The sequence below is a fragment of the Pipistrellus hanaki genome, assembly GCF_964339955.1.
Source record: "Pipistrellus hanaki genome assembly, chromosome: 3".
Classification (NCBI taxonomy): domain Eukaryota; kingdom Metazoa; phylum Chordata; class Mammalia; order Chiroptera; family Vespertilionidae; genus Pipistrellus; species Pipistrellus hanaki.
In genome coordinates this window covers 117,055,264-117,079,538 of record NC_140505.1, presented here as the reverse complement: position 1 = coordinate 117,079,538, position 24,275 = coordinate 117,055,264, and the positions used below count along the sequence as shown (strand labels likewise).

The window sequence follows — 24,275 nt, the reverse complement described above, 5'->3', positions numbered from 1 at the left end:
CGCAGCGCATCCCCGCCCGGGGCAGCGCGGGGCCAGGCCTGTCCGCCTGGCCGCCGCCTCTCCCGCACCCAGCTCCGCTCCCCGCGCTCCCTGCAGGCGCTTTTCAAAGTCATTGCGCCGCATTTCTTTAAGAGAAAGAAAGAAAAAGAACAGTGTTTTTAAAAAAAGGCTGAAGGCCTTCCTCGTTCACAAATCTCTTTGTGCAATGAGCATCCCTCTGGCCTGTACCAAGAACCCCTCGGAGGCACTTTCCTATGGCGTTTTCTTTAAATAATCTGCATCTAATGATAAAATCGTGGACCGCAGGGAGGGCTGCGGAGGGAAGGGGAGAAATAAGGTGGTGTTGGATAACGGTTCCCTTGCCTCTGGCCCGGCTTCTCTGTCCCACCCAGAGCCACCAGCCCCGGGGCGCACGCCGGGCTCGGAAAGGGCCGCGGGCGCCGGGCTGGGGGCGGAAGCGGCCCCCTGCTTCCACCGCCCCAGCTCATCGCTGCCCGTGTATCTGGCTTCTTGGGCTTCGGATTAATGTGGAGCTTCCACATAAAGGACTTACGGATGAAATAAAAGCCCCGTAGAGCAAACACTTCCTTTCAAGTTCTCAGGACGCTTCTAAATCTTCCTGGCGGTGAGCGGCGGCGTGGGGGCGGGGAGGGGCCGGGCGGGCGCAGGGCGCGCGGTGGGGGGCTTCAGTGCTTTGCGATCTCACCGAGCTCCTCCGAAATGCCATCCACCGTCGCCGCAACACCATCTTTGGGCGTCGGGGCCTCGTCCCTCCCGGCATGTGTCTGAAAAGGAGCTGTCTGTCTGTCTACCCTCGGCCCGGCGCGCCCTGCCCGGGGAGCGGGGGTAGGTGGCGGGGGGAGAGGGTGGGGGCGGAGGGGGGCCGGGGTGGAGTTTCGTCGCTCAGCCTATTTTCATATTCATTAGGACTGGGAGGTTGCCCGAGGAGCCCAGCTGAGTTTCAAGATATAAAAGCGACTTCGGGTGCCCCCTCGGCAGCCGGGACGGATTAGAGGGCTGGGAGCGGGGCAGCTCCCGGCGCCGCAGCGCTCGCTCCCCTGCCCTGCGCTCGGCCCTCCTCTCACCCTCCTCCTCCGCCCCTGCCCTCCCTCCCGGCGCCTCCGGCCTCCGCGGCCCCGGGACCATGGAGTTCCTGAGCGAGAAGTTCGCCCTCAAGAGCCCGCAGAGTAAGGGCAGCGACTTCTACCTGGGCGCGGGCGGCGCGCTGGAGCACGTTATGGAGACGCTGGACAATGAGTCCTTTTACAGCAAAGCGGCGGCCGCGGCGGGCAAATGCGCGCAGGCCTTCGGGCCGCCGCCCCGCGCCGAGCACCACGTGCGCCTGGAGCGGACCTCGCCCTGTCAGGACGGCGGTGAGTGCGGCCCGGCCCGGCTTAGCCCAGGTCCCGGCCCCGGCCCCGGCCCCGTAACCTGTCAGCGAATCCGAAGTCCGGGGACCCGTGGGGACGGGCGGGCGGAGGAGGAGGAAGGGAAGCGGGAGCCAGAAGCCCGAGGGCGGCGGGAGGCAGGGACGCGGTGCGGGTACCGGGCAGCGGGGCTGGGCTGCCAGCGGCTTTGGAGATGCATCTGGGGGACTCGGCCCTGCGGTGCGGCCCCGCTCCCCTTGGGCTGTGCAGCGCCGTCCCCCGAGGGTCCGGACCCGCTCCACGCAGGGCCGGGCGTAAGCCGATCGGGCGGTAAATAAAGCGTAATTGAGTCAAGACAGCGCTTCCTCCGCCCGCCGCCGCCCGCGGGAGCTGAAATCCATCACCGCTCCTTGGAGGATGTCACTGTCGTCACGAGTGAGAACACTCTGAACTCCTTTAGAGGAAAAAAACCTTAAAAAAATTTATTACTCCCCCCAAGACATAGCGATACCTTTCTGTGTGAAGCTGGAGAGTTGCTAGGTTCGCTGTGAATGTGCAATTTCTGCTTCTTGGGGTTTGCCATACAACACACATTTTTGAACTATAGTCGCTTTAAGTAGCTCCAGGGCAAGGTCCCCAGGATAATCACTCACTCAGGAATGCCGCATCTGCAGCTTTCTGACTCCACGTTAAAAGTCACCCCAGAAGCGCTCGGAATGCTTCTGAGCGAAATCTTCCCTAGGAGTGGGCAAGAATCTCCAAGTCAAAATGTTATCAAAACAAACCATCTTTCTATCTTGTAACCCAATACAAACCGATTTTTTTCTCAGATCGCGACAGCTCAATCAAGTTTACAATTCCAAGAGGACTTTTCCTTATCATTGTATATATTCCACAGTTAAGCTGTAAGGAGCAGGCTGCTTTAAAATAACAAACGAATTAAGTGTGAAATATTTACAACAAGCCTCCTGCCCCCTGTTTTAATGGAGGTTGAAGATCTGGCCAGCGCTGGCTCATAGTAGCTCATTTTCTAAATACTTTGTACACAGTACATATTTTATTCAGTGTTGCAAGTTACTTTGGACTTGCAAGGTTAAGCCAAAAATAAAGGCGAAAGCGACCGAGAAAATCAGTTAATCGGTTCAGTCATTTATTTAGAAAGACGCATCCATTAATTTTTATTTTTAATACACTAAATGGTTGGCTTTCTGGATGTATTTTTCAGACCGCAGTATCTTTAGATTTTTGGAATTCTTAGGTACCTACGTAAGAACGGACAGGATTTTGTTTTTAAATGGTTCTGTTCATTAATGCCCTGTGCTGACTGCAGGGTAGAACGCAATCATAATATATTAAATTGTCGGGGATCCAAAACAAGAAGAGAAATAGGTGATTTTTGATACTTTATCAACTTTTAAATGAGCATCGCACTACTAGGACTAGTTTGAATCTGAAAGAAGGGAGGTGTACAGAGGCAGTAGTCCGCCCCGTTTAGCAAAGTCCTGTCTCTTCCCTGAGATGCCCTTACTCTCAGGACTGCGTCCCCTCCCCCGCCCCTAATGACCGCAGTTCCCCATTCAGCTCTGTCCAGAGACAAAACCGGATTGTTAACCAGCCATGGCTCTTCTTTATACTTAGGTTTACATCACATCTTTTACACAAAAGTTATTTGGCATTTCAATCATATAGGTATTGGAGTTCAACATATTGGTATAATGATCAAAGCAGTTGTAAAAATAAATTGTCAGAGATCGTTTCAATACCGACAAAAGCCAAAAAAAAATTTTTGACAGTTCATTGGAAATTATTGTTCTGGCTGGGTTGACTTTACTTTTCAAAAAATACCTCCCATTTTATTATGTGCATTAATTGCATTTGTGTGTGTATGTATGTGTGTTAGTGTGTGTGGCACCACATGATACATTTTTTGTTTGATATCATACCCCAAGCATGAAACCAAGTCTGGAGGAAATAACTGAAATTAAAACATCCCTAAACAAAATGCCATCTGTAATTCTTTGTAATCTTTTAATAGATGTTTTAATTGTTGTGCTTTATTAGAGGAAAAAATAAAGCTTTCTACCTTAAAACATATTTTATGAGTTTAAGAATAAATATGACATATTTAGCAAGAACTGTAAACAAATTTATAAGTTGAAGAAGTCTACTTCAGCTTTCTCTAGAAAACATGTTCAAAAAATTAATATAAAATAATTTTTAAAAATTTAGATCACTTTTTGAAAAAAATTAAAATGCAGAAATGAATATACAGTTGAAATATTCAAAATATATTAGAAATAATATGTGGGAAATCTACAGCTTTTGTCTGGAGAGGAAGATAACTTTTGGGAAGAGTTTGGATTTTGGTTTACAGATATTTGAAATGAAAGAGTCTTTCTTGGGCCATGTAAGTAGCTTAATTTTGTCTGCTGTGAATAAATATATGACTTTTATTAAGTTTGATTCAGCTTTCAAAAATTATGCTCACTTAGGTTTTTTAAATCTAGAGCACTTTTAATTTGACTGCCTTAATTTGATTATAAATTATGTGCATAAACATTGCATTAGTCCTGTAGAACTATGAATTTGGGCAAGCTAGATGAGTTCCATGTACACATTTTAAAATTCCTTTAAACCTGCCTGAAGTGGATTAATACTTGTGCCTGATGCGATGATTGAATTAACACTGGCACAATAAATCATTAGCAGACCATTTTTCTGATGCTCTAAATTACAGCTGAAGTCCTGCGTCTAAATGCTTCCCAATGTTGAGAACTGTTGTTTTCCCTGGTTACAGTGAACTATGGGATCACTAAAGTAGAAGGACAGCCACTTCACACTGAACTAAACAGAGCCATGGACAACTGTAACAGTCTCCGCATGTCTCCTGTGAAAGGGATGCCCGAGAAGGGAGAACTGGATGAACTTGGGGATAAATGTGACAGCAATGTGTCCAGCAGTAAGAAGCGGAGACACCGAACCACCTTCACCAGCTTGCAGCTGGAGGAGCTGGAGAAGGTCTTTCAGAAAACTCATTACCCAGACGTGTACGTCAGAGAACAACTTGCTCTGAGGACAGAGCTCACTGAGGCCAGGGTCCAGGTAGGAGCCACAGGATGGCCTTGGGTGGGCGCCGGTGGGTGTGGGTCGGTAGTGTTAGAATAATTCAATAGTTGCATTTGCCACAAAGGAACTATTTAAAGATGTAGAACAATGTTATGCATGTAGGTCTACTAAAATTTCTTTTTACTTACAAAGAATTTAACTACTTACATAAAAACATAAAAAAGAATACTTGAGTTATATAGGCATAAAACCATTGATTATTTAAAGAACTGAATATCTTAACATACATCTGATTGCAAAAATTAATTTTAAAGTGCAGATAGAATCATAGTTATTCACTTATTAATGCATGGTGCTTTTATTTTATTTTTCTATTTTATCAACTATTGAGTTTTGTTTTAAGGTTATAAACCAGATATTGATATTTGTATAATGGCCTATAAATCTATAATTTTATCGAAGTTAAGGTAATAAGACAAAGAAAAAAAGAAACAATCCCATAAAATCCCAATTGTTATGTAAAGCAAATCTACTTTTATTATACATAATTAAAGAAAGATCATAAACTCATTTTCAATTTTATCACCTTAGTAGTTGCCAGTGATGTCATTCCATTCAATATTTTAAATATAGATAACTTATATGGTTTTTGCAGAGGAAATAGGAATAATGATCATAAAATAATTTAAAAACATGTACTGAATTATAAATTGTATTCAGATTATCAATATTGGATGATTTAATATACTATATTTTTAATCATTTGAAAAGAAAAAATTATACTGGATAAAAATTCTACCTCTTAGGCATATTTTTATTAGAGTAGATATTCTTACACTACATTTTATTAGGTTACAAATAACAATCATTTGGAAGAATGACCTTTTTCTCTGGCATGCTTTTATTACTCTAAATAGGAAACTATTGAATTTTGCAGTTCCCATAAACTACAGGATAGATGAATGAGTGAACACTTTGGTGCTTGGTGGAGTAATAGTATTTATTCTGAAGATTAAGCCATCGTTAAGGCCTTTACACATTAAACACAACATCTGGTGGTGCAGGGGTAACAAGCAGCAGGTTTTGTTCTTTAGTTGTGGAAGCAAGTGGTTACTTTATCTTAGTCCAGGAAGTAGGAATATAGAAAGTTGATGCTAACAAAAAAATTTAGGATTGTCAAGTGTTAGCACAAACCCGCATGTGTTCTTTTTTCCTGGTATCCACATATTTAAATCAGTTATACTTGTGAGCATAGAAAACGTGTTTGCATACAGAGGGATCAGCTGTGTACAATGCATATTTCCCCCTTAACATGTCATCAAATCCTGATTCATTTTTTGTCTAAGAACATGCACAGAGAGCCAGCCTGAACCTAATTTACTCGGGTTGTTTTCTTTCCTGCTTTTCACATCAGAGTGGTTATTGGCATCCATTTTAAGGAGATGGTCAAGGTCTTTGCTTAGAGAAAAAACAAAACAAAACAAAACCCACACCTTACTACGAAATTCCCTTAGTATGCTCTTGGTGGCTATCTGTGCAGACAGCAAGGAATTATGTTTTGTTTGGTTTGGTTGTTGATGTTGTCTTGAGTCTGGGCATAATGGATAATACACATTGGCCAGCAGTGTTCTAAGAAACCGCACTGAACAGGTAACTCCCTTTGCCTTGTTTTAATTGCTGAAAACTCTTCCGAAGTGCCATCTTAAATCTGCAATATATGTTTACATATTAAACCGAGTATTCAAATGTATTAATAAGTGTGTTCATAATTGAATTTGCAAATGAATAAAACTTTCGAGTAATTTTAGTAAAAGGCTTTTTACAATTTGCATTTTTATATTTGATTTTCAGCTTCTTTCCTAAATATTTTATATTCTGAACACACTTTCTGTAAAGACTAAAGAGTGCCTAGAAGCTGCTTGTGTCATGTCTACTAAAAAATATCAATTTATACATATTGAAGATGCTTTTCTATATCTCCCTTTAATACATGAAAATATTAAAATGAAAATTCTGGAGAGTGATAAGTATGAATTAGTGAATATTTAACCCTCTGTGGAAAATGTTGGTTGTGATAAACATTGTTAGTATGAGAGTGTAGTAACCCTGTAGAGAAGTACCACTAGCTCACAGACTTTCTTTACACTTGGTTATTTCTGCTCCATTCCTTTTGTTATTTGTTAACTGTAAGTCGTTTAAATTGGAGAATAAGTTTGATGATGGCTGAATATTTTCTATAAGAGAAGATAAATGTTATGATGTAGTAAACACATTAGTTTATTTTAAAACCATAATTGTACTTCAGATGATTCCATTTTACCCTTTGTCTCCATCATGCTCAGTATTATATCTAATCTTAATATTTTATGTTTCTATATAATCATGATATTTCTGCTGATGCATATATTTTTACATTAATTTATGTTTAATTTTTTTCTAACAGTATCTAAGTATGGATATAATCAAGAAAAGTCTTCACTCTATGAAATGCTTTAAAGATAATTGTTTTTGATAGACCCAGATATTCATTTGATTATAAATTGGCTGGGTTAATGTCATGTGCATAACCCCAAATTAAAAAGTCATGAACATCTCTCATACTTGCAGCATTCTCTGAGAGGAGGATTATCTATGATAATTTGGAGATATGAGTCTTCAGGATCATATAATCTAAATCCGTTTTATTTTCCATAAATGCAAAAAAAAAAGAGGCTCAAACGTATTAAATAAATGTTTTTAAAGTATTTTGTTTTTTATGTTAATTTATAGTGCCTCATGGTTATGCCACGTATATCAAGGTAAAATAGAATGTAAAATGTGTGGATTTTTTTTTCTGATAAAAATTTATTTTATTAATAATTGTATTGACCTGATTTATTTTTCTGACTTAAATTATTTTAACATCACATTTATATTATCAAGTATTATTTAGCTAAAATTCTACTTCTTTGAAAAATTAGGTTTGGTTTCAAAATCGAAGGGCCAAGTGGAGGAAAAGAGAACGTTATGGCCAAATACAACAAGCTAAAAGCCATTTTGCTGCCACCTATGATATATCAGTTTTGCCCAGGACTGACAGCTATCCTCAGGTATGATAAACTGTGTGGAATACTGATCCAGGGAAATACATGCGGTGTGTATATTATTAAAAGAGCTAGTATAGGTTTTATTATATCTAAGGTAAAGGTTAGGAATGAGAACTTTAAACTCAAGACTTTTTCATGTTTGTTAAATTTTTATTTTACTAAAATATTTATTTTGTTGCTATTTCCCCCCCAGAGCCATTCATTTAACAATATTTCAGGGTCTCTTCCTTGTTATAGAATGCAACACCTGAAGTAGCTCCATTCAATTGTATACATCTGCTAATTACTCTGCATTTTAATTATTTAAAATCACTTCCCTTGTTTATTTAAAAAAATATATTGAATATTGTTTGTCATGCTATCTCTGTAGATAAGGTTTCATGGATCAGTCCTACACAACCTAGTGTCAAATGTAGTATATGAAGCCTGCATTCCTGTTAAAATAATCTCTTTTCCTATGTTGTCTGTTTTAGCTTTGAAGTTGCTCATTGAAGGAAACATTCAGTCCTTTGCTTCTTAACATGCATGTAGAATTAGGACTGAATATAATTAAAAAAAAATTTTTATCATGTGAAAAAACACTTCCCTTTATAATGGGAGCTCTTATTTCAAAGACTAGAAATTATTTTTTCTTCTAATTTTTTAATTTAGGTTTTTTATTTTTCTTATCCATACTTTGTAATGCAAATAAGTAAAACATATTCTTGCTTTTATAAATGAGAATTACTTTTTCCTAACACTGAATTATTCAGAACTGTATTTGGTACATGACTGACACATAGTATAAGGAACAACCCAACTGTTACTTACTTCCTTTCTGTTTAATGTTATGCACTGAAGAGACCACTTAAGTAACAAATATGTAACATGTATGTTGGTGGAATACCTTTACAGTCCTGTAATGAAATCGTCACAGCCCCAAACTTACTTAAGGTATTCATTTTCTTCAACTATAAATTCATACCCTTTTAGTATGAATTCAGTCCTCGATTTTTCTACAGTCCTTATGTTCTGATGCCTTTTTTGGACCCTTAATAACCTATTTTGAGACCTTCACCCCTTCAGTAAATTCAGCAAATTTATTCAGGAAATATTATATATATGAACAAGAGCCTTAGAGATCATTTTATTCTGCTTCTTCATTTTAGAAGTTAGGAAAGCAGACCCAGGTGAGTTAAGGAATTGGTCTGTACCACACAAGTAGTTCCTTGCGGGCCAGTCTCTCAGGGGAGGCTATGGCTCAGCCTTGCCCTGCAGTTGGCTGGTACCTTTTGACTAAATGCCACACCTGCCATGAGAAGAACTGTGTTTTCTCCAACTTTTAAAAATGTGTCTTGAAGCAGGTTCCTTATATTTTTCTTCTGTCTAAAAGCATGTATACACTCCTGGTTACTTGTTGTATCACAAGCTTAAGGAAATGTTATGCACTGAATAGTCTGAGTGTCCTGGTTGAGCAGAGTGCTAGGGGCCCCTTCCCCTGAGAATAGGTGCTGCAGGGCTCTCCTGGTTGTGATGTGACTGTCGCCCTTACTCTCTCAGGCACTCTTCTAAGCAGGTTGAGTATATGAACTCATTCAGTCCTCACAGAAACCGTATGTGGGATGCATTAGTATTTATCCCCATGTTTCATGTGAAGAAACGGAGGCAGAGAGGTGAGGCATATACTCCTTCCACTGGTGGGGAGGCCCTGATTTGACCAGAGGCATTCTGGCTCCCAAGGGCAAGATCTTAACTCTCAATACAGACTGTCTCAGCAAAGATGTTTACATGATTGGAGGGTTAGCAAATCAATACCAAAGGAGCATACAGCTTAAGTTGTTTATTCGAATTTGCACTTTAGTTTAGGGGAGCAGCAAATGTGCTCACGACCAGTGAAATACCAATAAAAAATAATAGACATAGCATATATTTTATATAATCTTGATCTATTAGAGGCGATAGTAGACTATGAAGACTTTAGATATTAGGGACTCTTTTCAGATAGACTTTTAACAGTCTGATAAGTTTATTCCACAACACTCGATTATATATATTTTTATACCTTATTATTTCAATTGTCATTCCTTTTCTTGTAAACCCCATTTTTTTACTTTGTTTCTTGCTGTTGGCTGCATTATCTCTAACTCCCATTTTGTCTTCAGTGTAGCCTAAAGCATTCATTATAGTGCTGGCACCAATTAACCTTTTTATAGTGGCTTAATATTATTTAATATACTCTGACTAGATGCCCTTTTTCCTAGGGATTATCATGACATTGTGTTATTGTGCTGCATAGCTTTAGATCTTACCATTTAGCAGAATGAGGCAACCTAGCAGCTCTAGCAGGAAAGAAAATGGTACAAATTACACATTTGAGACTTTTGCACTCCAGCAAAGGCGTAATTTAAAATTTCCCCTCACAAGTCATGGGAATTTCACACTAATTCTCCCTGTGGCTTCTCCATACTGTATGTACATTGGTTATACCACCTCATAATTTAAATATGGAAGCACAAAAATCAGATGCTAAAGTTATTTTGACAGTGTAACTTGTCAACAATAATAAAATCAATACTGTAACATCCATAGTGCTTTTCTACACTGGTAAGTCACATGCTGTTTGCTTGGCAGAAATTCTGAAATCAAGTGTCTTCCACTCCCCTACAGTAACGGGAAATTTTGTTTTAACTTTAAAATATGGAGTTTACTTTTTACTTTGTTTGAAAAAGAATTACGACAGTACCATGTTTCCAAGCTTCAGCCTAAAGGATTTTTTTTTTTAATCTTGTGGCTTGAAAATAGAAATGTATAATGGGAAAAACAGAAACTGAAATAGAACGCAACAGCTCAGTGCAATAAAACTTTGAATTTGGTTACTGTTACTAATTATAGAAAAATTTTATTAATTATAAAAACAGTTGGAAACTAGAAAATGTTGGAGGCAGGACAGAAACTAAGAATTAGCAAATTTGGCAGGAAAGCAAAGGCATACACAGAGATACACGAAAAACAGAGATGGCTTAGAAAGATCTTCTCAAGCCTGCCCAGGGTGGATACGGATCTGACTTAGCATAAAGGTATCCATATAGAACATATAATATGATTACTTATGAATACTAATTATATTTTCTAATGTGTTCTAAACACTTTGTTTCCACTGTCTTCATTGCTCTAAAGGAACAGCAGCCATAATAGTACAAGAAAATAACTGCTGGCTGAGGGCTTATTTCAGCCCGACTCTCTTCAGCCAGTAACTGAGCCAGAACCCAGGGTCTCTGAGTGGGAGGCCAGGGCACCTTATGTAACATTATCTCTATAATGTACCGTTGAGCTTGAAATAGTTAAGCTTTGACCTTAAATCATTCAATTACCTTGGAAAGCAAAAATACTTCTATTTCTTAATGTATAAAATAAGGACACAAAGCATTAAAAATGTAGACACTGTTAGACTGTTTTCATATATTATATTTCTTGAGCTCACTCATATTTGATAGCAAACAAATAATAAGAAAGTGAGTGGTGTGATATTGGTACTAAAATAATTTAATGTAATACTGAAATAGTATTAAAAACAAAAAAACACTTTAGCTCACAATATTAGATGCCATTCGACAACAGTCTGATTTAGGTAAGTTAAACTGCTTGATGTTCTCCAAAACATGATATTAAAAGAAAAACAAAAAACTGTTTCATTGCTTGTGCTGAACTTGTCCCCTCTCCCTTGAATTCCCTTCCCCTCTCCTAACCCCTTTTCCTCCATGAAACCCTTTCCCAGGCCTCCTTTAATCAGCACATTACTCTCTCCACTGACTGTGATGGGCTGTGTGCAGGGTCTGCCTGCCACTTTACTATGAACGTTTTTTAAAAGATGACTCAGTTCTTACTTTTGTATCACCACAGTATTAAGCAAATTATACAAGGATGAATAGAAGTGGGTTTACACATGTAATACAGATAAGTAATAATTAATAGATAATAATACAAGAACAAACTCATTCACATACAAATGTAAACCCACATTTGCCTACCCATGTATATGGGTATTGATTCACATCTATTCAGTGTATATTTTTTCAGGAGTACATTATAAACCTAAAAGTAATCAATTTCCAGTACCACAGTTGATTTCTGAATCTCTGCTATTAACCAGTTCTGTGGTCTTTAAGCATTGAGCTTTTCCTTTTTCTATCCCAATTTCCTCATCTGCTAAAAGGAATAGACTAGAAAGATTTTGCTAAAACCTTTCCAATAAATATAGTATGTGTGGTACTGTTGTATGCATGGGGATTGTACAAATGAGCCAGACAAAAATCTCTTTCTTTGTGGACAAATTAAGAACAAGGTGACTCATTTTTATATGGAATCTAATGAACAAAATAAACTGACGAATGAAATAGAAACAGAGGTATGGATACATGGAACAGACTGACAGCTGTCAGAGCAGAGGAGAACCGGATGAAAGAAGGTTAAGGGATTAGCTAAGGAATATATACTAGTATATGCACACCCCATAGACACAGACTACCGTGTGGTGATGGCCAGAGGGGAGGGGGGCAGAGACTGGGTGGAGGTGAACAAAGAGGGTAATGGGAATATCACAATAGTGTCAACAATAAAAATAATCATATCCCCCCAAAAAGAACCAGGTGATATTTGTACCAAATTCTGCAAACACTTCTTGATGCAAATCAGACCCAGCAACCAAAAATACCTTTGCCCTTCAATTGAAAATGCACGAAAGCATCTATCAATATTAGATTGTAATTTGTTTGTAATTTTCAAAACCAAAGCATTTAAAAATTATTTTGGTGAATAAAATATTTAAAGTATAAAAATTTCTGGAAGATTATGACTATCCTTCATTCTTACAAGGAACCCTAATTTTATGTCCTTAGATTTGTTTTGGATTGTATTAACTTGATCATTTACTAGTGGGGCAACTTTGGATAAGTCTCTTTACTTCCTTAATGTTCAAATTCTTTATTTGTAAAATGGAAACATTGTTAGTGCTAGAGTTGGTCATCTTGGTAGTGTAGATGCTGATGAACATCATCATAAAGCTTTTTCCTTTTTCGAGAGGAATAAGTTGATTTCTAAACAGCTACTGGTATATCCTGAGACTTGAGGAGGGCCAGGTGTGAATGTATGACTATGGGCTCACAGGCAGGGAGTGGTGAGTTCAAATCCTGGCTATACCCGCTTATGTTTTGGAGCTTTCCCCAAATAAATTAACTTCAAGGAATGTTTAAGATAGGGATAAAGTTCATATAATCTTTGAAAAGATTAAATATAACAATGCATGCAAATTACTTAGGACATTGCCTAGTATATAATGAGTGCTCAATAAATAGTAACCATTCTATAGTAGCCATTAGGTATTATTATTTTTTCCTACAATAGAGAGGAAAAAATATTTTGAATGTTCTTTTATATGTATGCTGTAGCATTTAAACTAATTCAATCTGTCAGCAAATTTACTATTTAAGGATCTAGGAGAAGACCAAATTCAGTTTAACATAATTTCTTCTTAAATTAAGATAACTAAGTCTGGTTACTTTAGGAAAGTTTGAGCATATTTTTCTTCTTCCAAAATATTTTCATCAAAAATTTCAAAGAAGGAATGCAAGTTTTTCCCAAGAAAAATTTTAATGAGGTTTTACTTACTACATAGTGAAATTCATAACTAAATCTATACTTAACAAATTACAAACATTCCTGCACAGTATCTTGTTTTCTAATGTTTAATTGATAACTTCATTAATATATGCCCCTTTGAGTATGAACATACTAAGAGTTGGATTCCAGTTATAGACAATTTGTAATCATTGTGGTAATTTAAAACACAAATTAAGGTTGCACAACATTTCTAGTGTAACAAATTCTAATGCAAACATTAGATGCAATTTTAAAAGAAAAAAAAATAACAAAAACAAAACAAAAAATAAAAGGAAATAATAAAGCAATAAAATAGCCATTGTGAGGATATTGTTCACCCTATCCTCTTCTATCATCATTTTCTATACTAATTAAAGTTTCCATTTACTTAAGCTAAATAAGGAATAAGGAACTTCCCTCCTTAAACAACTGTGGGGTAGCAATTTGGTATCTGGATCAGTTTTTAACCTTTGGAGAAAGTCTCACAATTTTATTACTGTTATTTCTATATTTTCCAAATATTTAAACAACCCAGGTAAGCTTTGAAAAACGTTAGTAATATAGTTCTGCTTGATGTTTGATATAATGAATAGTCTCATATATATGAAACAACCAGTACAACGGTTAAATAATTATACAGTGAAACTCCCTTTATGAATGGAGGGATAAAAACGTAAACATCATTAGGCCCACAAGTCATATTGATATTATACAATTTCTCACTGATTAAAAGCACAAATATTTAAAATCACACAAGGGATATGATATAATAGTCTATTACTCAAATAAATATAATTTTTATAATTGATAAAGGTAATTAATTTAATTAAATACAAGCAAGTTTTATATAAATATGTATAAATATTTCATATAGAAGTATATATATATTAAAAGTAAATTATATGTAGCATGAAACAGATTTTGTCAATAACAATTTGCTGACGATGCAGCTAGACACAGATGATGAATAACTCTTATTTTGTTGATAATACATATAGTTTAAGGGGAAAAAGGATGTCCTCCAAGAAGTAATCTGCATTCATGTTTTAGATTATGAAAATAAATTTGGTTCTTTAAAATATTTAATATTCATGTTTACTGTGACTTAATGACATACCAATAATTATAACTTAGCTAATTTTTTGGTTGTTGCTTTTAATAGGTGACCACTGTTAAAGCATTAAATTTAACTGAATTGGTCATAAGTATTTTATTACTTTATTTTTTTCCAATTATACTTGACATTCAATAATATTTTGTATTCATTTCAGATGTACAGTATTTTACATATTAAGAGGTAAAAGTAAATAAAAATTGAGATTACCAAAACAAATAAGAAGAAATGTAAAAATAGATTTTGAAGAGTGCCAATGTTTCTTATACACATGAAAACTACCTTACAGGAGAGTAGAGAAGAACCAGGGGGAAATTAAGCCATGGAAGCCTGGGAAGTCTATGAGAACAGACAAGGGGTTAAAACTTGCAGTTCACACTATTATTGTTAATCAATGACAATAAGGTTAGTGAACCTTATGAAAAACTTTAATCCAGAATTTTATCTGTACCATATTTATTAAGCTTCATGTTCCTATGGGTTTTCTTTTCTTTTCCAAATCATGAGCATTAAAATAGGAAAGAAAATTTGCACAAACTCACACTTGATTTAAAAAATCACAGAAATGAAATTTCAGTTTTTTAGTTAACACAAATACACAATATCTATAATTTATGACTTTATTCAGGATTTTAAGAATAAATTCAAAGTTCATGTTTGACATAAATTAGACATTTCTAAAATTTAAACTATTCTATGAAAATGAGAGTATTTGCATGTTTAATTTACAAGGAAAACTTCATATTTTAATGTTTCTTATTATTGTGAAATCAATTTTTAAAATATTTTTATTGATTTCAGAGAGAAAGGAAGAGGGAGAGACAAAGGAAGAGGGAGAGACAGAAACATCAATGATGAGAGAATCATCAATAGGTTGCCTCCTGCAGGCCCCCCCACTGGGAGCTGCAACCTCAGCATATGCTCTGATAGGGAATCAAACCGTTACCTCCTGGTTCATAGGTCCACTCAATCACTGAGCCATGACGGCTGGGAGTGAACTTAATTTTAATATGGAAATTGTGTCAGGCCCTGATAAATCAGCAATAGTTATCATGCATGTATTAAAATACATGTAAAAAGAAGTGAAAAATAATCGGAAAGTACTTTATTTTTTTGCTGGATATTGATAAATAAAATAGAAAATGCAAGTACTATGATTTTATGACCTCTTTAAGTTAGTTGAGCCAAAAAGTTTTATTGTAAAGAATATAGGGTATACTTTCCTATAATTTTTTTGTTGATAATTACTATAAAATTTGTGAACACACCCAGAACTAAAGGAAAAGAAAAAAAATGTCTTTAATATTTCTTATATATTTGACTTGGTATTTCAAATATTATTTGAAATTAGAATACATTTATATGATGTCATTCTGAAAGTTTCCAAACATTAACATTGCTTATGAAACTTAGTGCCTGTGTTTTTGTACTAAGAAGAGATATATGCTTTCATTTTTCTGTAAAGCAATTTTTTCTCAGATTATTGGCCTCATACAAACTGTTATATCTAACAATGACTTTTTTTAAAAAAAGAAAATGCATTCTTTCTTATTCCAAATCTCTGTACATATTTGTAAGATGGAATTTTATTTTAAAAATCTAAATAGCATTCAATATTTACTATGTGATCCACTTCTGATGAATTGATTTTTAGCCACTTCAACTTAATAATACTATATGCTGAGAATATATACTTTTGGAAATTTTAAAATGTAAATGATTTCCATAAAAGTTAATATATTAATTTTTCTTTGGCTAAATGACACCTCATAAGTAGGCACCAATGAAAGTGCAACCTCATGTCTATCTCAAGTAGTACCTCAACATGATCAATCAATCGTTTTACTGTGATTTGTTCTCATTGGGACTTTTTCCCAGATGGACAAAGCCTCTGTGTGTGTTATTCACTGGTAGCAAACTCCCTACTTAGAAAAACACTTAATTCCTTCTCCCTGCCAGCAACCTCCTGCCTGATGTAGTTACCAGAAAAGTTAAAGAGACTCTAAAGTTAGTCAACAGCTAAAAATATCTACAAGTTACCAAACATATGATTCTTATTAATATTTTTCCACCCTGCATTTTAAAGGAAGTGATAGGCTAGTAAATAATGTAATAGTCTCTTTAAAAATTGAACTGCTTTTGTAAAAAGTGATGTTTATATTTTTTAAAGGGACCATATAAAAAATCTGGTAAATAATATGGTGATAATGTGGTAATAAATTTATATAGTAAGTATTAAGTGATATGCAGAGTTATCAATAAATGTAAGCATTCTGTCAATGATGAAAAACCAAAATCAACTTTTGTATTTTAAAGCAAATAAGCTATTGCTATATTAGCATCACAAATAACTCTTTGTGAATCTCTGATTTCTGTGGGTTTTTTTTTAATTAACCTTTAACAGGGAAATGTGTGGTTATTTGATGTGAGGGTAGTATGCATGTAGTAGCATTATGTGTGCATATGGTATATGTAATTATGTGTGCATATATGGATATTGGTGGTAGATAGGAGCAGTCTATATATACAAAGGAGAAGTATGGTTAAATGAAATTATTTTAGATGAATATTGGTTTTAGAGATGCTTTGAAATTAAGGAATGACTGTTAATCGTATATTTTCATGTTTATAAGTGTCTCTATTAAATCCAGATTAAATCCATAGGCTACTGTCTTCCATATAGCACTAATATTAGTATATAGAATATATAATGCTGTCATGAAACTCTTTGATGTCTTTTACACATCACGCTACTTTAAAATTAAGACAAAGACTAACAAGGTTTTTAAAAAGCAAGAAAAACTAACTCACTTCAATAAAATAGGCAAATATATTTTAAATATGCACATATTTAGCATACTAAAATTTTCTTTGTAATTTTGGTTATATAAGAATATACCTATATAAAGTTTCTAGGTGAAGGTAATTTCATATCCATGATTTACCATATTACTTTAGCTCATGACAAATATATATCCACAGTGAAGAACTCTTAACATGTGTGTATTTTGTATATACATCTCTTAACATGTGTGTATTTTGTATGTGTATACAAAATACACACATGTTAATAACATGTGTGTATATATGCATGTACTATATATGAACCCTCTTCTTCCTACCTGTAGCTTTTAATTTCTTAGAATGAAAATTAATGTTAAATAAATTTGTTTTCAGTTTGGAAAGAATCAGACACACACAAAAAAATAACTTTCCTCCAAAATTCAAAGTCATGGAATAATTAAGTGTTAACTTTTTATTTGATTAGGAAAACATTAAGGGGCAAATAAATGTTCAAAGTGGTGTATAGAAGTCAGCAGAACTTCTATTCATGCTAATGGGAGGCAGTTGGCTAAGTTCCCTGGACAGTGCTTTGAACATATCCCTAGAACTTTTAAAAACGTTGTGAAGCACATTAAAACATGGAATGTTTTAAGATTCTTCACTCCTTTTAAACACAAAGAAGAAAAAGTGTGAAGGCAGGCAGCCTTTTTCTTTCTTTTCCAGTACACATGAAAGAAGGATATTTAATAACGTTCTTTCTGGTTTAAAGCCCTTGACTATTATACAGTTAGAGGCCGACAGAAACACCCCACAATTTATTTGGTGCTGGGCACTGCCATTGTAGGTGTCTGTGAAATAATCCAAAAGAGTAACAATTCTTTATAGAAAAAATATGCATTCAAAATTTAACAGAAAATATAGTATTTCTTATAATGAGTCAGAGAGTGAGATTTTTGCATGGCTTTTCTGTTGACAAATATACATACATAAACAGTTTTAGACAATATGACTTGTAGACCTAACATGTAGCTTTAGAAGGATCACTTACAGAAGAATACAATTGGTGGAGGCATGGAACAGCCATAGAATGAGACCACCTTGACAACAGATTTCATAAATCACAAGATCAAACAACTTTGTAGTTAAATATTGCCTTTAAATATTAACAGAAGTAGTTAATCTGGAACAATGATGCTACCTGCCAGATACCCCTGTAGTTGTGTTCAGATAACTGATAGAACATGATCTCAGTGCTGGATATTGACATGGGTGAAGGGTGTTGAAAACCTCCGGCATATCTGGGGAATGTGATTGGAATGAGCAGTCTGGAAACCAGGCATATGAGGAATGCTTAAAGAAGAGAGACTTGCAAATGTGTAATAATGTTGTAGGATATTTGAAGGTTTTCACATGTGAGAAATACACTACCTATTCTGTATCATTTTAAGGAACATAAATAGAAGCAATAGATAGAGGAAGGTAACAGCTTGCTTTTTTTATAGAGCTCCCCAAAAGGGAACGGAGTGTTTTTAAAACAGGTGAGCTTCTTGTCAATGGCAGCGGACATAACTAAAAATGGAGGAAGGATTTTTGCATGTGGAGGGAAGCTGGAGTCTAACAGTGTTTCCCAACCCTTGATGATTTTCAGAATTGCATGTGTGTATTATGGCCTTTTTTTAAACATAGACTCCTTGAGCCACATCTGCTTAATGAACCAGAATCTCCAAGAAGATGCATCTGTAATACAGAATAAGTATTTCATAGAGGGGGGTGGGGGGGTGGGGTGGAAATCTACCCAGAGAAATATAGTTGGCAAGGTTTAAATATGTAATTTTTATGATTTCTATTAAGATGATAATTGTAGTATGGTGATTCTAGACTTCAAATTATGGAACAAAATGTAGATACATTATCATGTGTTGCCCATAAAAGTTTGATTAATCTGTAAGATGGATCAGTTCAAATGTCATGTTCTTAGAGTTTTTCAATTACTTAATAAATTTGTACGAAGGGCTTATTTTGTGTTGTGGTAGGTCTGAGGATAAAGAGAATCTGAGCAATCATTGAGGATTTTGCTTTCAGAGAATAAGCTTAACAACCCCCACAAAGTTAGAATAAGAATAAGTAAGTAAGCAATCTTAACTTATAATTTTTACACCACTGTGACATTGTTTATGATTTGCTGGATTCAGATTCGATCTCCACCATTGGAGTCATTCAATCTTGGGTGAGATTCTTAAGTTCTCCACTCTATGTTTTACCTTCTACTAAATGGAGATAGTAAAAGCTCACACCTTTTAGTGCATTATAATGATTAGAAGTCTTCATAAAGCATTTAATATGATATCTGACACATGGTAATTGATAATGGTAAGCTATCATGAGCCTCATCTTGATTATCATCTGGGTGTTTAAATAACCAGAAGAAATGAAGCTTTAAAGGAAGGAAAACCTCAATTCATTGGGGATATTAATTTTATGACTTACACATAGCTTTCAATGTGAAAACCAACAAAATCCCTAAAATCAAATGAAGACGTATCAGAAATTTAAAAATGAGAGCAAGACATGAGGGATGTGAGGGGAGATAGAGATCATGGAAACAGAACATTTCAGTAAAAATGCATGACACTATTGCATCCATGCAAATGTATCTTCCCAAATCTATTTAAAAGCATTGCTGTGGTAACTTGCTTTACCAGTCTGCTCTGTTCTGAAAATATGTCCATATGTTAGAAATTCTCTCACCAAAAGCAACACATTTAATTTGCCTAATAATGTCTAAATAAGAAGTTTTGATAAAAATATAAACATCTAATTCTCATGTCTTGGAAACTGGAGAATTTCTTTTCAACTTATAAATAGTTCAATGTTAATTCTTTTAGGAAGAAATACTTTCTTAATTTACATTCACATATTACCTTCCTTGTCTATACCTTTCTTATTTTTCCCTTTTTACCTAATTGGTAAATATATTCCTATGCATTTAGAATATGAGCAGATGCTTTTAAAAATAAATTCTAAACATTATGTATAGATTGACAAATCCTTTAACAAACATAAAATATAAATAATCTTTCTCTGCCACTAGTTTGCCTTTCATTTACTTTTTCAAAAGTAAGCAAGCAAGTTCACTTTCATTTCCTGAAAGCCCTTTTGTCAGACATGTGACTGTGGTTTTTTCAATGTAGCACAATGTTTGATTGAATGTCAGAGGAAAATCAACCAAATCAACTTAGAAGAGCTAGCTGGACAGGGTAATGACATCAAGGGTCTCTCCTGTTGGTTTGAAATACATAATTCAGCAATCACTGGTATCAATCATTACCTATTTTTCTAAAGTGAGATACATATCATAGAATGAGTCATAATCAAAACAACTAGACTATGATCATGTAAGGAATAATAAAATGTGCATATTATTATACATATTTATAGCTATATCTCATAGATCTGACATTTATAGCAGCTTACAAAATATTCATATAAAGAACTATCATTAGGATATAACTAAAATGAGCATCTTGCCAATTGCTGCAGTCCCACCTAAGAGATGGAATCAGATGTTCAGTTTGAAACTAGTTACATGGTCTTTCTTGTGCGACAGAGTAACTTCTCTGTCAGTGTGATCTAGAAGCGTCACTCACATATTTTCTACTTTAAACTGGAAGTAAGTTGTTTTTAAAAAGTACAATTTAAGTTTGGGTGTTATAAGGCACACCAAAGGCCAGATGTAGTAAACTGGAATCTTTGCATAAAAATAAATATAAGAAAACATTGTAATTGATAATCCTAATCATCATGATTGTTTGAAAGAAAGCCAGATGCGATGAATGTGTCCATTGCTGCTGTGTTCCACTACAAATCTACTGCAACAATGCTGCAAAAGGCAGACAGAGGTTAAATTTCATCTCCTAAGGCCGCATGTCTGCCACCCTTCACCACACAACATATTCCTTTCTGTTTTCCCTCAGTTCCTTCCATTTGGCATGATTTTCTCTGTGCTTCTCAGTAAAGCAATGTGATTGTTGTATTTCTATCCTCGTTTAGATATCTAGTCTTAATCTACTTTCTACTGAGAATTTATATTATGCAAATTTGACTTAGGGTTTTGTTACATGCTCCTAACTTTAGAGAAACTTGTGTTTGTTGGTAATGTTGTACTAAACGTTTTCTGTAGAGATTTAGTGCTGTGAAATGTGGATTTCTTGGTGATAACCCAGTTTTCAATCATAAATATGATGTTTGTTTTTTAGTAATTACATTATATTCATATATTTTTGCTAATACTTGAATATTTGTCTCAGTTGCTTCCATTATTTGGTAAGGATCATGTTTTAGAATTCTAAATTTGTTTTACATGTCATACTTCTGTTGTAACCTCACTGAATCATATATGTCAAAGAATAAATGTTTAAAATATGTACTTATTTTTCATATTCACAGACCTATGCATTCAAGATGTTAGGAAATAAAAGGCAATGAAAGGTTAAACATTTTCCAAAATGAGTTTGATCAAAAATATCCACAGAGCAAACAGCTTAATGTCAGCAACTGTTTCCAACAAAAACTGCCACATTGAGTCCAACTATGGAGCGTAAAAAATGAAATTGTGTCATTTGTTTAGAAATATGAAAACTATATTTAAACTTAAAACCACCTTTCAAACCACTTTTCTAAGCACATGAATTGGCCATGAATCATGACTAAATCTTCCAGATTTCATTTTAGAAATTATGACTGTAAAAAGAATACTCAAGAGATTGACATGTTTTGAGAGTATTTTTATGTATGTGGTTAAGTATGTGGGTTTCGGTGATCTATTACAGTAAAACAAATTGGAAGAATCTTTCAAATAATTATTTTTCAGTAATCACTTTACATACTCAGAATGTAATTGCAGACCACCCATCAGGAGCAAACAATGAAGAGCTAACAAAATTGAGCAAATACAGTGTAACGAAAGCAAGGGAACAAAAACGTGAGGACGCGGCAATGTAATCCTTGTTGTTCTCTGTATTCCAGATTCAGAACAATCTGTGGGCAGGCAATGCGAGTGGTGGTTCTGTGGTCACGTCATGCATGGTGCCACGTGACACTTCCTCCTGCATGACGCCTTACTCTCACTCGCCTCGGACAGACTCCAGTTACACTGGGTTTTCAAACCACCAGAACCAGTTCAGCCACGTGCCCCTCAACAACTTTTTCACTGACTCTCTCCTGACGGGGGCCACCAATGGACATGCGTTTGAAACCAAGCCAGAGTTCGAGCGGAGGTCTTCCAGTATCGCAGTCCTTCGAATGAAAGCCAAGGAGCACACTGCCAATATTTCATGGGCCATGTAACATACAGTGCTCTTATTTTTCTTTAAGTGGAAAAGTCAAACATTCGTATTGCTCGTATTTAAAGGATATCACAATACGCTGCTGTGTGTGGAATTGCTAACGGTCAAGATATACAGTGAGACCAGCTTAAATGAATAGTTGTTATTATTTAACATGAGAATCTAGGAGTGAACATCTGAGGACTAAATAGGTTTACCATGCACCAGTCTCCACAAACTCTGTTTTAGTAGTAACTTTCTTCTATTGTACAAATCGGTGAAATATGGTCATGCAACCTTCTTAAAAGAATAAATGTATTAAATAAATTTCTCTGTGATAGATTGATTTATGTTAGTCCTGCACAACAAGAAATCCCTTGTAAAGTAATACTTGATAAAGGGAGAAATGCACTGGGGAAGCTGTCAGGATCCCGGAGCTGTCAGGTAAATATGGAAGCGGGGTGTTTTGGGGAGTTAAATGCCATCTCTCCCTTTCTGGCTCCAAAACAATGGGCATATCCCTTGCTGCTGAGGATTTAAAGATTTTTTTTTAAATCCCTAGATGCTTAGTTTCCAATCCACGCAAAAAGAACTCTTCTAAAATAGCCAGCACTTGCATGAAATATTTGGGCACAGCTTCCTGAAACCATGTGGCTAAAGGTGAAAACTGAAATATTCCAGTGTGATTTAAAATATAGTCATGAGAACAATTTTTTGTTTTTTGTTTTTTATAAATGCCATCTTTTGAGTGAAAAAGTCAGCATGGACTCAGTGCTTTAGTGATCGGACACAAAGAAAGTTACAAAACCTGCTGTTGCTTTTAAGTTAAAGTTGTCGACTACACGGTATACACAAACATAATAAATGCACTAAAAGAAATAAATGTATTCTGTTAAAGGAGTAGGGAATCTGGATTTATATTTACTTTATGTGCAAGTGCACTGATGTGTGTGTTTGTTTTTTGACATATCATCTGTAAGCATTTTTTTGCTACTGTGGTTTTGCATAGGGAATTAAAATGTCAGAAGACTCTCTAAAATTTCTGGTGGAAGAGAAGAAGAAAAATACATTGCATCTGGAAAATTGCTAACCCCATTGATTTACTTCTCCTCCCTTTCCCCTGTCACATTCCAAGCTTTTTCAGATGAGTGAGATGTCAACCTCCTTGAAAGACTCTTAAGTTCATAAAGGCAAAGTAAATTAATTGAAATGAAGATGACTTTCATGGCATGGATCAGAGCAAGATCTGCTCTTTGTACTCTCTTAGCATCTTCCTTGTGGTTCCTACTGCCTTTGCGGATATGCTTGGAAGATATAAAGGCTAAAGGACAAGAGTACATGCATTTAAAAATTAAATATAAGAAAAAGTACTTACATCCAGTAAGTATCTCTTCCTAGTGGGAAAATATTTACAGCAGTTAGACATCTTTTGTAATAAAATTTTAAATCAAACAGATGATGGAGATGAGTGATGTCCTAAACAAACATTCTTTGACTTCATCATAACTCTGTTCTTTATTACTTTTGTGTTCTCTCTTTTTAGTTTTGTTCCCAAGACAAACTTGTTCAACTTTGGCCCTGAGAATTATGCTTGCATGCAGGAGCTTGTGTTAAAAGATTGTTTAGGCAGCTGTTAAATATCCTTCATGTTTTAGAAGACAATAACTTCTTTTTATATATTCATATATGTGGTTAGTTGGAATTTGTGAACTAAAACTTAGAACTAAAATGTAATATATGTTTTAAATTCCCAAATTAATAGTATTCATGTTCATTTTCTTTGCTTTCTTAGTTAAAATTTTAGTGTCCTTTGGCTAATACTTTGATTTTTTTAAAATGAGAGACGAAACTCAGAATCCAATTTCAATCTCAATTCATGGCTTCTTTGTCCTATTCTGTT

General features: G+C 35.5%; 1 protein-coding gene across 1 annotated transcript; it reads left to right on the top strand.

Annotated features, from left to right (window-relative positions):
- The first annotated feature begins 1,048 nt into the window (after positions 1-1,048).
- On the top strand, positions 1,049-22,695 carry ALX1 (ALX homeobox 1). The gene is made up of 4 exons (XM_084876182.1): positions 1,049-1,373; positions 4,165-4,469; positions 7,394-7,522; positions 22,077-22,695. The coding sequence occupies exons 1-4, from the start codon at positions 1,145-1,147 to the stop codon at positions 22,395-22,397; spliced, it is 984 nt and encodes a 327-aa protein (XP_084732308.1). The 5' UTR covers positions 1,049-1,144; the 3' UTR covers positions 22,398-22,695.
- Positions 22,696-24,275: the final 1,580 nt, after the last annotated feature.

Bases quoted from the DNA above. Each gene is read 5' to 3' on its own strand.
- ALX1 (XM_084876182.1), top strand. From the start codon at position 1,145: ATGGAGTTCCTGAGCGAGAAGTTCGCCCTCAAGAGCCCGCAGAGTAAG. The intron at 1,374-4,164 runs GTGAGTGCGGCC...CCCTGGTTACAG, and splicing joins CTCGCCCTGTCAGGACGGCG to TGAACTATGGGATCACTAAA. The intron at 4,470-7,393 runs GTAGGAGCCACA...TTGAAAAATTAG, and splicing joins TCACTGAGGCCAGGGTCCAG to GTTTGGTTTCAAAATCGAAG.